Source organism: Dreissena polymorpha, chromosome 8, assembly GCF_020536995.1.
Source record: "Dreissena polymorpha isolate Duluth1 chromosome 8, UMN_Dpol_1.0, whole genome shotgun sequence".
In the NCBI taxonomy this organism is placed as follows: Eukaryota; Metazoa; Mollusca; class Bivalvia; order Myida; family Dreissenidae; genus Dreissena; species Dreissena polymorpha.
The window spans coordinates 26,257,070-26,272,482 of NC_068362.1; the positions used below are offsets into that span (position 1 = coordinate 26,257,070).

General features: G+C 35.4%; 1 protein-coding gene across 1 annotated transcript; it reads left to right on the forward strand.

Moving 5' to 3' along the window:
- Positions 1-3,472: 3,472 nt before the first annotated feature.
- Positions 3,473-12,260, forward strand: LOC127841188 (uncharacterized). Its single transcript, XM_052369855.1, has 6 exons — positions 3,473-3,573; positions 7,507-7,823; positions 8,778-9,008; positions 9,577-9,699; positions 10,728-10,752; positions 12,124-12,260. Exons 2-6 carry the CDS (start codon positions 7,542-7,544, stop codon positions 12,147-12,149), a joined length of 687 nt encoding a protein of 228 aa, XP_052225815.1. The 5' UTR covers positions 3,473-3,573; positions 7,507-7,541; the 3' UTR covers positions 12,150-12,260.
- The last annotated feature ends 3,153 nt before the right edge of the window (positions 12,261-15,413 follow it).

Sequence of the window (15,413 nt, forward strand, 5' to 3'; positions counted from 1 at the left end):
GTAAGAAAAAGTGGATCAACAAGTTTGGAACTCAGTCCCGAAACGTTGCACGACAGTAAAGAAATAGCTGACCACCGAGGGTCTTGACCACAGCCCTAGTCTACATGTATCTGATTTTATTAGAAACCGTCGGTTTTCGGTTGTTTGTGTTGTCGCTGCGGTCTGTAGCGTGACGCCTAGTCTGTAAGGTGGCTCTGTGTTCCACTGACACTTGCCTTTGATAGAGGACACCACTCTTAAAGTATGTATTTATGCCTTGCTGATGCAGCTCACGGACCTTTTAGCGCTCAAACAGAGTGAGTTCACTGGATATCGTATACCTTTAACACGCAGTCGATTGCGTATTCTAAACAGTTCTGCCTTGATATCGAACGTGTTTAATTTAACTAGCAACTTCCGGGGAGTGTTCGGACTGAATTTACCTACTATTTTTATATCAAGAGCATTGCCTTGTATAAGCCATTTAGATATGCGACATTTTATATGTCAGAAAAAAAATCAATTCGGTTTGATCTTTAGTTTTGTTTTCATCATCTGGAAGGCCAAATGTTTGGATGCTGATCCGTCCTGATCCTTATGTCGGTCCTTTGAGGTTTTAAGGCGCTTGGTAACATCACGCAGGTCAGATCTCTGCCTGTCAAGCATATGTGCTACTTCCTCGAACTTGGTTCAAATGTTTTGATGCTCAGCATCAATATAACATCAAATGTTATCTCTAAACTGAAATGTAATAGGTTTACCCACGGAATGTCGTCTTTCGTCTTACTGTTCATATCGTTGAACTACTGTTTTACAAACTGCATATCGTGTCGCACGGCCTAAATTTCAGCCCCTATCACTGCAATGCTATAATTGGTTTGTTTATTGTATGCCGCAAATGTTCAATTGCAGTAACAATATATTGAGTTTATGTTAGCATTTGTGTAAGAGCTAGAAGATGAAGGTGGTCTGTTTGTATAATCACCCTTGGACGCCCCATTTTGTGGCCGGGGATAAAGTTCCACATCGCTGGATCATGACTACTAGTATATTCGTTGGTGGACACTTGGTATAACACGCATAGCCAACAGGTCCACCCCTAACATGCACATTAATGGTACAATATATAAAGAGGACAGCTAGATTAGTATGGGCGTTATGGTCAATCAAATTAAGGGCATGATTCTTGATTCTTTACAATAAGCATATTTTGTCCGTAGACACAAGTCCCTGAACAGTGGACATCGGTACATTGAGTGCACGGGTTATAATGATCATTGCTACAGTCCCGTGGTGCGCGTGCGCACGGCTTGGTAAACCTAATATTCGTTGCGATATTGTGTTATGTCTACTCCAATTATAATGCAATTACGATAGTTAACAATGTATTGAATATCAGATAGGACGTTTCGCTCTGCTGACCACACTGTTGTTTACTTACTAGCGATACAAAAAATGTCACGGTAGGAGAGCGCTATTTATATATATTGTGCTTATGTTCATGCAGCTATGAAGAGATATTTTGACAAATACCTCCCTTCCCAAGTCATAAATACGGAATTCAACGTGAAACAGCAATTTACATATCGAGCATGAAGTTGAACTTTCAGTCATTTTTTGTCTTCGTCCAATGATACACACTTCTGTTGCAATCACTTAAAAACTCCCACTGGTAAAACACGTCCTCCTGTACTGACGAGATTATATGTAAGCATATTATGTCTATTGTTTAAAAAAACAACAGCATACTTTTTTAACCAGTAACCATCACAATTAATTGCTTGTGATCAGCCTCCTTATGTTATTCGTTAAAATAGAATGGAAATGGCAAGTCATTGTTGGCGAATACTGCTTCGTAGTAATGTCAGTTTGTTCACATGCACAAATGTCAGCTGTTCAGACTCATGGCGATTGGTTTAACTAGAATTTCTCTCCTGATACATATATGTATAGTGTTTGGAGTTGTATTGTTTGCGCTATTAAATACTACACAAGTTTGTTTTGTGCTGTGTGGAAGCAGTCTTCAGAGACTGTAAGCATTAGAGCTATTGCAAGTGTTGTGGATAAAACATATTTACGATATTTCTAACACATAGATTGTTTGACAATTTTTATGCCTCCGGTAAGGTGGCATATAGCAGTCGGACTTTCTGTCTATCCGTCAGTCCGTCAGGCATTCCATTTTTCGGTGTTTTTAACGCAAAGCTGATATTCGGTTTGTTAGTCTAACCACCCGACCTACAGATGACGTGTGTGTTTTGTTTAAGGTCCATTGATGTTTTGCGAAGTTATGGGTCCTGGCAATAACACTTTTCTTGAAAATACCTGCTTTGCGACTTCAAAGCACAGTAGGTGGTATTGTGTCACAAACACAGGTCTTGTTCGCTCTAATCGTAGGATCAACGAGGAAGTTACCAATTAGTAGCAATCGATCCCATTACTGATTACCAAATCAATTTGGTGAGAATATTATTTAATTTTGTAAATCATAACTACAAAGTGTGTTTCAATCGAGTAATGAAACGCAAATATATTACATCGGAGCCTCGTACTACATCGTACGCAGATGAAAAGATTATAATACCACTGCAAATAAACTGACAATTATATTGCCCCACTTATGAACATGCACATCCATTTTAGGGTTATGTTTTTTTGTATAAACAAACATTAAAACGTTCCTTTGGCGCTATAAACATTTCATTTATAATGATTGCTAACGTATACATCCTAAAAAACATCTGAATATGCACACTTGGCCGACGTGAAAGCTGCTAGACGAGTTATATATAATTCGTTAGACACTTGCGTGGTTCTCTCAAATCTCGAAATCCCCTAAACATGTGGCCCATGAATAATACTCGTTTTATGTACATATTACAGAAACATGGGTTTGTTTTTCTAGGTTTGTAATGGCTACTGAGTTGTGAAAGTGTGGTCGTATAATTGTTCGTGTTATTGGTGGTGGTTTTTGATTAAGCTGAAGTTGTAGTGTTGAAGGTGGCGATAACTGTGACTATTGTGTCGGTGAAGGTGTTGAGGCTGTGAGGGGTCTAAGGATGGTGGATGTATTTATTAACGGCTGATTTCAAAGTGTTGATATGAGGCAGTGATTGTGGTGGCATTAGCGTTGCCGCTGTGGTAGTGATGGTATAGGCGATTCAAGTCGTGGTGGACATAATGGCCTTGTGTTCTATGGTTGCATAGTCTGTGGTGGTGGTGGTTTCGTCGGGACAGCTTTTGTGGATGTGGTCGTGGTTACGGTTGAACTTGTGATGGGACTGAATGCGATGGTTGAAAATGTGGTCGTTGTGGTTGTCTAGGTAATAAGGTTTGGTGGTTATTGTGGTGCTGGTCGCGACGAGAGAGGTGGTGGTGATTATTGTGATAGTGTTGGTAACACAAAAGATATCTTGATAGTCATATAACATTCACCTCTTGATGCAAGTTCGAATGCATCGTTGCCGACGCTATCTCTCTTGTATTTGGGTAATGACGCTGTCTTATAAATTAAAGATAAAGATCAAAACTCGATCTTAAAGCCCAGATAAACGTGAAACAGCCTTTTTGATAGGAAACCGTCTAGAGCACAAGGTAAGTTCATGTTCTTTGTTTCAGAGTTATTTGCATTTTCTATAATCCATTTGTTAGAATAAGTGACTTATATGCAATGTTGATGTACATGTATATATGTGTATGCACGACTTAGACAATTTTTTGACACTCATATCAGATCTGCCATTTTAATATAATGGAAGTTTATATATAAATCCATTAGACTTTAAATGGCGGATTTGAAATGATTGTAAATGTTTCACCAGTTCAACTCAATTGAAATGTTTACTTTTTACATATATTACTTGTAGCCTGACATACTTGTAAGTTAAAAATCATGAAGTTTTGCGACCATCTTGAACTCAATGGTACAAGGGTAAAATATTGTAAGTACATATTGATCTAATGTCATGAAATACATTGTAGTAGACAGTTGTACTTAAATTGAATGCAATAGTTCTGTCATGGTTTGGAACGTGAACATACAAAACGTATAATAAGTGTGTCAAAATCACCGAGTATCTAGTCATTGCGAACAAAAGGAGTAATGACCACTTTTCACCACATCAAGGTAATCAAACTGGACAAGGCAAAATCCTCTTGACTAATGTCTACATTCGATGACAGCGCACTTTACACTTGTCTTAACGTGATTAAGCGGGGTCGGGAAGCAATGTAATATCAGCTAAGTCCACCATCTACCGTGTTTGAGCCATCCAAAGCTCAAACACGATCGATTTTAGTTCATGGTAATTACTCATACACCCATTTATTGAATACTAAATTTAATGATTTTATTTTCTGAAAATATTTTTTTCATTAATATTTATTAATTAAATTAGTTTTAAAAATTGCTTTTTTAGAGAAAACTTGCCTTAAACGGTAGTGGTTGCATCGTGGATGACGTAAATATCTGATAATACTATTAATTTCTGATAAAACAAATACGACGACAACTCGACAAGTTTTTTAACTACGAATGCATTTCATGTTAAAATTGGTACTTATAAACATTTTCTTTTCGCGAGCAATCAGTGTTTGATATTTGTTAACTAAATATCAAAATAAGTCGTTCAATGTTTTAACTGATTTTTATCGTGAGTTACTAGTAGATAAACATGTCAATCACGTCTTCGCTAATGGCCCCCACTCCCCGCTAGTTATTTTTTTTCGAGTAAACAAACGATAGCGCCGATTATCAAAACATATCCCCCTGTTGTGACCACAAAGGTAGTGATTTTTTGCTTTATTACTTTGTTTGTTGACACGTTATTTATTACCGTCGGTGGTGAAGCATGTTGTTCTAACTAGTCGCAAGCACAGGAGGGAATCCCGTAATTTTTATGTCCCCCACCACTATAGTGGGGGACATATTGTTTTTGCCCTGTCTGTTGGTTGGTTGGTTGATTGGTTTGTGTTTTTGTTTGCTCCAACTTTAACATTTTGCCATAACTTTTGGAATATTGAAGATAGCAACTTCATATTTGGCATGCATGTGTATCTCATGGAGCTGCACATTTTGAGTGGTGAAAGGTCAAGGTCATCTTTCAAGGTCAAAGGTCAAATATATAGCTTCAAAGCGGCACAGAAGGGAACATAGTGTTACTGACAAACACATATCTTGTTTTATATATGCTATAATAGAAACAAGAAGTGCAACTTCATTTGCCGTAAAACTACACCATCTTTACTGTAAACCATGTAACTCGAACAATTTTTAACGAATCATATATTATAACTTGTGTTGCTTTTGTTGGATATTTAATCTGTGTCGTTTTTAGCAAGACAGGAAGAAACTTACGACATCGACATAACTAGAGTGTGTTTTTTTCAGTCGTTCATTACCACAATATTGTCTCCAGAAGTCCTAAATATTTTGTATGCCCTGTTTACTTATCTGTTAATTACTTGTCATGTGTTCTTTACTTGTATTTTTTGCTGTTCTATTTCCGGATAAAACCGATACAATCATATAGCTTCAGAAGAAAGCAACCCGTGCAACGCCATGGCCTTTCATGACCGATTGCAGATGCAATGATCTCCAAATACATCTGTATTAGCTTTTCTAATATTGAATCTTCTACTGTAATTGAGCACTCCGTAGCTGGAATCGATTATGCCTCTTACTCGCAGAGAGAAGCTGACACTATATTGATTTTCATGTAGTTCAATACAGTTCAATCAGTGTATACTGTTAACATATACAGGTACTATTGTGTATTGTTGTTCAATGCTATGTATATGTAGTTGCTTCTAAAATATGAAAAGCCTTCTGCTCACCTCAAAATGTCAGATGCATTTGTTTTCAAAATATTCACTTCTTTTCTGTCTTTATATAATGCCTTCACATACTATGGTGCCGTCTCGGTATTAAAAAACGCACACATTAAAATCAGTTTTATAGGATGTCCCCGTTCATGTTGTGCATTTGGTAATCAGTGCACTTAAACTTCTCCATGCATATTTTGCAACGAAACTACACCGAATCTCTTGCGTCCCCCACCTTATCTCAAGAAACCGTAATCTAAAACACAATGACCCTTTTCAGATTTTTCGAATAAATAAATATTTTTAAACGCGGAGAAATATCCTAGCATTAATGATGGTCTTTTAGATAAAGTCTTATGTCCCAGCGTTTCGTTTTCTCCAAAAAAACTGATATCAAGCGAAGAGATTTGTTTAGTTCAAACGTAGTTTATGAAGAGGATAAACTGCGCTTCTTTTCTCATGTTATTACAATTTCCCCCTATTGTCTATTGATGTGCCGTTTGTTTCTCTTTAAATCGTGTGCAACTGAGTATATGAGGCGCGTTGACCATTATAATGAAAGTGAGACCATATGGTTAGACCCAAAGATCCAGTTACCGAGACCTAATGGATTAAGATGAGAGAAACACATATGCAATATTGTAATCTATGGTGATATTGCTTACCCACGTCGGCACATGTTACTATAGTAATTGAATATCTAAGTGTATTAGGTAAGGTCACAAAACTTGATATTTTAGTTATAATTTGTCATTTTCACATGTGTATACATTACGACTCTTGAAGTTTTATACACGGAACTTATTACATTGGTCATGTGTCAGGAAAATAAACATTGACAAACAAAATAAGTTCCGCTATCTGGAACATAGTACATAGAACATCGATGCCATTAAGTAATATTGTGCGTCTTCTTACAGTAGAAGTAAGTAAATTACTTTACGTCCATAAATCTTAAGGGATAAAGAATTGTGTGTCTTCCACAAGTATACAAAGGTCAAGTCAATATACGCAAAACGTAACAATTTATGCTGTAAAACTGTTTATACATCTACGAAATGGAGATAACTAAGCTTGTTTTTTTCTGTATAGTCCATATACTGAAAGGACGACTACAGTGGTTCGAACTGATATAACTATGTTAATTTACACACTATTAATAAATCATACTTTAATGGTACCTAGTTCAGCAAATATCAACACCAGCAGTACATTTCAAACGGACAACCAAATTATGAATATGAAACAATTAAAAGATTTGTCTCGCCTTGATTCGCTAAATTGTTTGAGATCACACTTGTAAATTTTAAATCGGGAAATATAAAAACCTGTGAAAATGGCAAAACATTTTATTCAAAAAGCCGCCACAATGATGCCGTAAAAGTTGTATTAGACTAAAGTCATTTTACTGTAGTGTATTTGATTTTTTAACGACTAAATAAAGCAAGAACTTTCGGAATACAACTCTGCATACACAACTCGTGCAAATAGGTTTCAAGGGAAACAATTTGATTTTAAAATATCACTTAAAGTTTAACATTCAACTTTGAATTTGTATGTTAAGCATACTCGAATAATGTTAAAAACGTCGATACACTTCTTTTACAAAAACATGATTTTAACATTTTTATTTTCCGAAAATCCATCTTGTCTATTTGATTGAGATTTCATACTGTAACTACGTGTTTGTTTTCCAAACTGTAGTACACTGTGAACGTACGTCACGACTTACGGCAAGGATGCCAGAGAATATTCCCAGACCGTCCATATGCACAGTGGTGCTGAAGTGGGTGAGCAGCGTCTTGTTCGGACTCGTCCTCCTTGTCTGCGTTATTGAAAGCAAGCTTTGCATTCTGGCCATCAGCAACAAAATGAGAAATACTTCTGAAATGAGATACGTTCGCTTTGTTATGCTATTTCTTGTCGTGCTCGTGCCGAGCGTATTGAACTTGATACGGGGCTTCTGGCGAGGAGCCTTCCGGAAAGATAAACCCTGGCCACGGAAACCCGTATTACTAGTGGTAAATATTTTTCTGTTTATGGGTTTTATGTGGTTTTAACTGGAAATGGATGGTTTTCATTATAATATCGCCAGTAATTGTTTGATTACTTCAATATTGTTTAACTTGTGTTTAGTTATAGTCCCAGTTCTGTGAAAAATGCGCGTTATATGTAAATACATGCTAAGTTATAATAATGATAACAAACTAATAGTGCACTTCGTTAAAACACTGCTCGCTATTGGTAAGTGTTTTCTTAGTTACAATAAAGCCGTACCTGTAAATTAAACCATTTCACATAAAGTGCAATTAGTAACAGCAATGTACCTTATTTGTAAGTGATTGCTAAGTAACCAATTGTCATACAATTTATGTCGTACCAGTACTACTCATTTATAAGTGCTCGGTGAATAAAACATATGACTTAAACCATTACATTTCAGTCAGTTACAGCTTATTAATAATAAACTGTAAACGATATAACAAATAGTGCATGTAGTTAGAGTGATGCTCGTTATCGGTAAGTTGCGGCTCAGTTATAATGATTTGTAACTGAGGATGGCTCAGGTATAATTAATCTTAAAACAGTTGAGTTAAATTGCATATTCAACCAGCATTGCTTATAATTGGTAAGTGATTACAAAGTTGACTCAAATTGTAAACCGCTTCGCATATTTTACAGATGAAACTTCTAAGTGAACTATGTTATAATCCATTTAAAACCAGTTTCCATATAGTGCAGAACATACAAAAAATATCGTCAGTTTTAAGAGATTGCTTAGTTATGATAAATCTTAAACGAGTGACCATATTATGCATGTTTTACCTTTCTAGTGCAGGTAGTACCCGTATTACTTGGGACAGGTCAGTAATTGCTTTTTTAATATTCGTCTTTTACTAATTGCTATATGGGTCAGGCAATGGCATATCTGCTCCTCATTATTAACCGTATGGTCATGAAGTTTTTATTTCCAGGGCTTCTTAGTTAGCATATTGGAAGCTTTAGGCCTGTGCCTATTTGTGTTCCACATCCCTGGCATCAAAGGCATGGACCAACCGTGTATGGTGATCCTGGTCATGAACGCTGTCCATCTCTGTCCAGCCCTCTACAAAATGTGGCAAGCCAGGAAGGGCAGACTGCGTAATACATTCGCCATCATAGCCCTTCTTGATTTTGTCGGCATTACCATCTGGCTTCTACTAGAGGTGCGGCTTTATTATTTTGCTTAAGTCATACCAATAACGCATGTCACATGGTGGATTTTGGCGAATGCGGCCTTCTCGAATTAACACATTTATTTTAATTTTAAAACTAAAATTTTCAGATTGGCAGCTTTCCTGTTTATTTCGCATATAATCTGGGTCTGAATTATTATATTCAAAAGCATCACGGACAAGATCAAACAGTTTTTCAACGATCACTGAGCTTAAAACTAAATTGTCGTCATAGGCTGGTCATCTCCCTATGCATACTTTGGCACATATTTATTGACCTTTTCATGTTTGTAATATTTAGTCATATTTTGTTTTTAACGGGGCGCCCGATGGTTTGAGGTCCCTGATTTATAATTTATGATTTCGAATTTCATCAGTGACCATTTCCTATTTTTAGTGGAAGCAATCCAGCTAACTTTATGTAAGTATTTGCGCTCACGTAGAAAGTTTGTCATTTTATCCTTAGAAGCATATATTAATGAGACAGTCATCCACCTGATATTTCTTAGCTTAATACTCAATACACTTAACAAGTTTTCCTGTTCGTTCCGCTTATCAGAATATCAAAGTCACGGATGGTTGGTGGTTGCTAGTGGCAGTAGTGGTTCTATCGATCGCATGGACTTCGTATGTACAGGAACAACTTGTTGAGCCGCCGAGATGTACACAGACACATAATTCCGTGAGTCAATTATTGCAATAATTGTTTTTCATAAAAGTTCACTGTCTGTACGGATTCTAATGCTTCACGTTAGACGAGTATAATCATAATGATAATTTTCCAGTCCTGCTAGCACCCTGACAATAGTTCTTAATTCAACACGTATAAGAATTTAACAATTATTTAACAATCATGGCGTCATGAGTCTATTTGTTTTAACTTAAGGTAATCCAAACGTTGATCATTCGGCGTTGGATGCTTTGGATGGTTTAAATATATAATAATTTATAAAGAAGAATATAAGAAATTGATATTATATCAAATGTGTTTTACTATTATATTGTGTTGTTATCTGGTAATATACTGACGGCTGTACATCAGTTCTATTCTGTTGCAAAGAAAGTATTACCAGCAGCATTGAAATGCGTATTCATTTATGCATTTAAAATATGTGCGCCTTGGAAATATACAAAAATGTCTTATTTTCAAATGTTCTTAATGACTCAGCTAATGATAGTCCATATAGACAAGTTGAGTGTGGTATATGCCTTGAGTATGATAACAGACATACATATGTTCGTGTAACTTGCCCGCTTGTAATACAATTGTAATGAAGCAGGTCGACCAATTCTTTCACATAAGTAATTATGGCCTTTTATGTTTATAACTGTGCTTTTATCGCTATTGACAATTAACCAAAATTGGTATTCTGATGTCGACCAATACTGTGTTTACTGTCTATGGGCAGTTTACACCATGGCGGAAAATAGTTTATAACATTAAAAAACAAATAGATATTTTATCACGCAAAAGTTGGCAGGTAATATAAAAATGTTTTAAATATCTATTTTTAAGAAAATCATTATGATAGATTGTTTCATAAGTTAATCACTTTTTTACATTCAATGAAGAAGAAGCAAATATTTATCCTATTTATGTGTATCGTCATATTCGCCGAAGTTGATCGAAACTCATTTTATGTTATCGGTACTTAATAAGTTGTGCCCGAATTCTTGCGCAATAACTAAAAACTTTTTTTTCTGTTTTAGTTTTTTTTGTGTGATTACTTGCAAGGTAAGTAATTACAATTTATGAATCCTATTAATTTATGCGTGCGTGATATTTGTCGCTTCTTATCGCTTATGCAAATTTCATCTCAATTATTTATAAACAATGCAAAATTTGACAAGTTTATAACCCAAATAGCAACTAATTTCTTAGTGGAACATAACAATATTGTTGTTAACAGGAATTTACACTTAAATAGAAAATCATTATCAATGCTTTCAATATACTGGTCGGCTAACTTCATTTTAAGATTGTTGGTCTGCAAATTAAGTGGAATGATTCCTTTATCGGCCAAATAACTGTTGCGTGGATTTTGTCTTGACAGACATGATTTTGACAATCGTGGTGCACTTTCCTCTGATGGAAGTAGAGCAGTAATCAATTAATGGGGTAAACATGAGCACCTTATACTCGTAAACAAAAAAGAACCTGAAAAAGAGTGAGAATGCTAACTGGTCGCCATTATTAAAATTCTTTTGAAAACAGGGAGAAAAAACAACAACAGCACACATGAAACAGTAAAACATCTTAAAATAGCCTCATTCCCAACTGCCGCATACCAGATTGTTAGTAGAGCTTTGCCGGTTCGGATATATATTAGTTACATTTAGATTTAAAAGTGTGAATCATATATTTTATATGTCAAAAGGTGTAAAGCCGAACGCAATTAAGACATAAGCAAAGTGCAATAGACATGAAGTTATGTTAGCAAGAGTAAGGATTCTGGTGCACTGCACCTCCCTATAATAAACTCAAAACCCCAACTAGCAGAGTGACCACCTGATTCCAATATACAGCATTCTAGCATTTTTCTAGTTCTTGATTATAACAATAACTCGATTTGTATGCAATCATATTAATCCAGGAACATTTATTGTTATCATAGTGCCGTTTGGCGATCGAACCAATTCATTGACAAAAGATATAAACTTATGATACAACGGCACAACATTATCCTACACACACATACCTGAAATGCTAACTTGTTCATAGTGTACATATATTACAATTGAAGTGTATTCATATTGTTTTAAACCTGTGTTTCGTTAAGAGATTTGATGCCAGACCCAAACAACTATAAAATAAAATAAAAGACCGGGTACCAGAGTATCTAAATTCGTTGCAACAATGATGATTGTACGAAGTTATGCCTTTGATTGTGTGTGCTATTCGCATTTAAGGACACACATTAAGGATACCGAATCCCCTTTTTAGCAAAGAAGTGTGAATTTTCACAAAAAAGTAAGAACCTCTCAATTAGAAATCACAATAAAGTCTTAAGACTTCAACTGGTAGAACCTCTAACATAATCTTGCAAGAGACGTAATTTTAAACTCAAAAGGTATGTTCTCGAATGCTTCCTCGTTATATATTTAGACGGACAAAAAGGAAGGAAACTCTAACCAAAATACGGAAAATAGGGCAGACAACAGAACACAGACGGAAACTGACGACTCAAGCCGAAAAGAGTCTACAACGTGGAAGTTGACAATCTACATGTCCTTTCTTAAAATAATCTTCACCGTGGCGATCTCACTATGGATGTTCTTCTTCTTGCTCTTTGAGAACCGACCAACACTAGTAGATTTCGCCAGTGGTTGGTCGGGATGGGGGCGAGACACTTTGACATCTAGAAGAGAGGATCTCTACTTCTTCATCGCAAATACTGTCGGAAGCTTAGTCGGTAAGACTGCCTTAACAATGTTTACCATAATTTAATTTTTAATATTATACACCACTTTTAGAGCTTTTGTTCGGAATAAGGCAATGATGTGTATACGGTTTACATTTTTACAACACTTATTTAAGACTAACGAAAACATAACGCCTTGTATAGTATACTTGTAATACTAATAATGATTCGCGAGAAATATTCATTGTGTATTTTTTATATAGATTGCTGTCCATTCAATAATGCTGGATGATCTGTTATGATAATTATAGGATTATTAAAACAAGAAACACTGTTTTTCTGTTTGCCGCTGTCTTACAGTTTTATTTTTTAAACGCCACCAACATGTTACTATTGGCATGCACACTTTCAACTACATCACTTTTGCGTCCGTCCGTTACTCAAATAATTTCCATGCAACGTGAGAGACATTGAGACCAATATCTAATATTTTATCATTTTGTATTCCTTGCATTTACCTCGTTTCAACGTACCTTTAGTCTACGTATACGCCTACCTGGCTGTACTCCATTTCAGGATACATAGTCGCATATTTGGCTTGCACAGCGTGCATGCAGAGACTAGCTTTCTCCTTCCCTCTCTTCCTCGCCACGCCCGTCTCAATAGTGCTGTTGTTGATACCAGAGGCATGTGACTTTCTCATCACAACCAGTTAGTATAATATATTTTATCGTCATGTCATGCTATCGTCCAATTAGATAAATTTGGTGCCACTGAAAAGCTTCCTAATACAGTTTATAGCGATTTACGAATCATATCTCATTTTTTCTATAAATAGTATCAATAATAGATCATCAGCTTTAAGTGCAAATAGAAATGCAATGGAAGGTAAGTTAAAATTGTTTTTTTAGATATTAGATAAGACATGAGTTGTGTGTAAGGATCCGATGCAAAATTTAAATGTATCGCACTAATATAGTAGCCGCTGTTTGATGTTGTAAAATACGTTAAAGTATTTTTTAAGTCATCGGCATTCGTGTACCTACTTGCTTCGCACTTTTCTTTAACCTCGAAAGCACGTAACCTCTAGTTTATCAAATCTTTATATTCTCAGTAGCCACGTGACTTGAGTATAAATTATGTATAGACAATGTTTTAACTGGTTGTTTATTAACAATTGCTTGTTTGTTTATAATTCTTTACATCTAAAGCTGTGGTTTTCGTCTATCAAGTCATTTTTTACACTAAAAGCCACGTGCCTGCTTATTTATCAATTCGTCATGACAATGGCAGTAGCGATCCTCAATTTGTTATCAAATCATTATAACATCAGCAGACGTGTAACTGTTTTTACCTTGTAAGTTCGTCAACCGTCTTCCTTGTGTATCTATTATTTATGATTCTCCTTGATAACGAAATCTCAACTGTGGATGCTACTGACCCATACATTATAGCATCGACAGCTGTATAGCAATGTCTCTGTCTGCTCGTTGTGTATCATCGACAGCCGTATGGCCTGTATAACATCAATGGCATTGGTTCTATTTGTTTGTCGATACAATCGACAGCCGTGATAATTCATTTACACAGTGTATTCAACACCGAAAACCGTTTGTCTGCATACTTTATTTTAAATTCATAATAACATTGGTAGTCGTGCACCTGCTCGTTTAACACGAATTCATAACCGTTGGGGCATTTTTCCTGTTGTGTTTAAAAATTCGTTTATTCGTTTAAATTATTTATATAACTATCAGCGCTGTGCACTTCATTATCCATCACACAGAGCCATTACATATGTGTGTCTGTTTTCGTATGAATTATTAATAGCCGTGTGTCCGTTTGTTTTGGATTCTTTATTACGTCAGCAACCATGTGCATATTTATTAATACTCTACCAACTCATAAGCAGTATGCCTGTGTGTTTGTTCCTTTTTTCACAAGATCGGAAACTGTGTGCTTGTTTTTTATGTTTTACATGTACAAAATTGATCTTGTTTATTCCTAAATCAAGTATTATATATAGTTGTTTGCCTGTTGTTTTTTTCGTCAATGATCTATATCATGGACACTCGCGTGTCTACTTGTTTATCAATTCTTTTTTATTAGTTATCCAATCTTTATAACAGCCGTGTGGTTATTTGTTCATTAATTCCTTAAAACATGGGCCGTTTGTGTGTTCACGCGTATTTTATTTAATCGGCATCCATGTGTTTGCTTCTATATAACTTACATTAAGCGGCAGAAGGCTGGTGGTTATATAATCTTAAGCTCACCGATATGACAACCAGTAAAACCTAGAACAAAAACACCTAACTTGTATATTGTGGTATTTGCGAGTAGTACAAACTTTTGTATGGAAAACAGAATGACGGGATGCTCGATAAGCTTAAAATGAAGTATGTTACTTTAAGATATGTTACAGACATGTTAATTTGTTCCATTGACATATGTAGTTAGTAATGACGTCTTTTGCTCTGTGTTCTATGATACCATTATTTTGCGTGGATGTGGTCATTACTATGAGACATATTTTATTGGTTATTCATCAGTTCATCATTTGTTTAAATCAAGCAAGTATTCATTTTACTTTTGTCATTTTTGTCTGACTGCAATCACATTTTTTTAAAGAAATGTAACTTAACCCTGTCTGAAACCAGCGCATATACATAAGAACATCATGCAATCATCTAGGTTTTGTACCTTTTACCGTTCATAAATTGCTTAGGCATGGAGACTAAGCCGTTCAATAATATTAATGATTGACAATTATTAAAATTAATCTAAAATTGCAGATAACAAAATACCTAAATTAATTATATATAAAAACACATTTAATATTTGTTTACTTTTTATTTTTCAGAATACCTTTCGATTGTAGGTCTAAAAAGACCATTCAGCGGTGTTTATCAGTTTTTTTATTTGCTTGTGTTAAGACAACATTCAAAATAAAAGAAAGAGAATGCTAACTATACCATTTTGTTTAGAACAAAGACAACAATGGCTCTAATTGAATGTAACCAAACACAATTTT